The 1,844-nt window shown below is 51.2% G+C and overlaps 1 protein-coding gene across 1 annotated transcript in view; it reads left to right on the plus strand.

Annotated features, from left to right (window-relative positions):
- The first annotated feature begins 668 nt into the window (after positions 1 to 668).
- LOC105521724 (myosin-11-like) overlaps positions 669 to 1,844 on the plus strand; it is a 47,999-nt gene continuing 46,823 nt past the window's right edge. Inside the window, exons 1-2 of the mRNA XM_011956016.1 lie at positions 669 to 1,184; positions 1,274 to 1,480. Coding sequence (XP_011811406.1) covers positions 876 to 1,184; positions 1,274 to 1,480 — 516 coding nt within the window. The 5' untranslated portion in view covers positions 669 to 875. The remainder of the gene's footprint in view (positions 1,185 to 1,273; positions 1,481 to 1,844) is intronic.

Genomic DNA, 1,844 nt, shown 5'->3' on the forward strand with positions numbered 1-1,844 from the left:
TGTCTGTAGTCCCAGCTACTCTGGAGCTGGGGTGGGAGGATCGCTTGAGGCCAGAAGTTCAAGGCTTGTGTCACTGCATTCCAGCCTGCGTGACAGAACAAGACCATCTCTTAATAAATAAATTAACTTAAAAACATGGCTGTGTAAAGTTGTAAGAATGATGTAACAGCTTGGGGTGATAAATATAATTTTTTTAAAATTTTATTTGTGGAGACAGGGTCTCACTCTGTCACCCAGGCTGGAGTCCAGTGGCACAGTCATGACTCACTGTAGCCTCAACCTCCAGGGTTCAGGCGATCTTCCTACCTCAGCCCCGTCAGTAGCTGGGACTACAGGCACACACCACCATGCCTGGCTACTTTTCTTTGTAGAGATGGGGTCTCATGATGTTGCCCAGGCTGGTCTCAAACTCCTGGGCTCAAGCACCTGCCTCGGTCTCCCAAAGTGCTGGGATTACAGGCACGCACCACTGTGCCTGTCTGTATCTTATAATTTTAAATAATAAAAGCAGCCGCTAACACTAGGCAGCATGGTCTTCAGTCTATTTTTTATACACAGAAAAAGAGCCAGGAAGGAAATGTAAACAATGTTAGTAATGACTTTGACAGGGAGGTGGGTGGGATATGAAAGATTTTTTCTTTTCCCTTTTGTCCTTGGAAGGAAATAGCACTTTTCAGCAGTAGTTCTCTGTTGGGATGGTTCTCAAGTGGGGAAGATGAGACTTTTTCCTTTCACTTTGCACCTTTTCCGGTGCGCTGATTTAGAGTTCCTCAATCTTGCCACTGTTGCTCTTTTGGGGTGACTAATTCTCTGTTGTGGGGGCTGTCCTGCACACTGTATGGTGTTGAGCAGCATCCCTGGCCTCTACCCGCTGGATGCCACAGCCACCCCCCACCCCAGTTGTGACAACCACCAGTGTCTCCAGGCAGTATTCCCTAGTGGGGATCGGTGGGGGCAACATTGTCCCTGGCTCAGAACCACCCATCAAATTTATGATGACAACATATCCCTTTGCCACAAAAACAAATGACAGGCTGACTATGTGTGTGCAGGTGAAGCCACTGCTGCAGGTGACACGGCAGGAGGAGGAGATGCAGGCCAAGGAGGATGAACTGCAGAAGACCAAGGAGCGGCAGCAGAAGGCAGAGACTGAGCTTAAGGAGCTGGAGCAGAAGCACTCACAGGTACCTGTATGGATGCGTGGATGGGGCCACCGGGAGCAGGACTTGGCCCCGTGGGGCTCACCCGCCTCCTCCCCAACCTCTGTGTGCAGCTGGCCGAGGAGAAGAACCTGCTACAGGAACAGCTGCAGGCAGAGACAGAGCTGTATGCAGAGGCTGAGGAGATGCGGGTGCGGCTGGCGGCCAAGAAGCAGGAGCTGGAGGAGATACTGCATGAGATGGAGGCCCGCCTAGAAGAGGAGGAAGACAGGGGCCAGCAGCTACAGGCTGGAAGGAAGAAGATGGCCCAGCAGATGCTGGTAAGCTGTCACAGGGGCAGCCCATGGTAGGTAGGCAAATCACTTGACCCTCACTGCAGGCCTGTGGAGGTGCATCCAGGGATACGTGTCCCTGCTGGGACAGACGATAAGACGGAGGCTTGGTGAGGGTCAGTCATGTGATCAAGGCCACACAGCTGGGGTTGGGACTTGAACGCAGCAAGCCCACTCTGTTCTACTGCCCTGCATTGCATGTGCTAACCCCTTTTCTCCTAACAGCAAGCCTGAGTGGAGGATAACTATATTTATTAGCTATTGCTACATAACAAAACATGCCACACTCAGCAGCTAGAAATAAAAAGTGTTTATCTTGTGTAGCCAGGAATTTGGGTGTGGCTTAGGTGAG

This window comes from Colobus angolensis, unplaced genomic scaffold (genome assembly GCF_000951035.1).
Source record: "Colobus angolensis palliatus isolate OR3802 unplaced genomic scaffold, Cang.pa_1.0 Scaffold406, whole genome shotgun sequence".
Lineage (NCBI taxonomy): Eukaryota > Metazoa > Chordata > Mammalia > Primates > Cercopithecidae > Colobus > Colobus angolensis.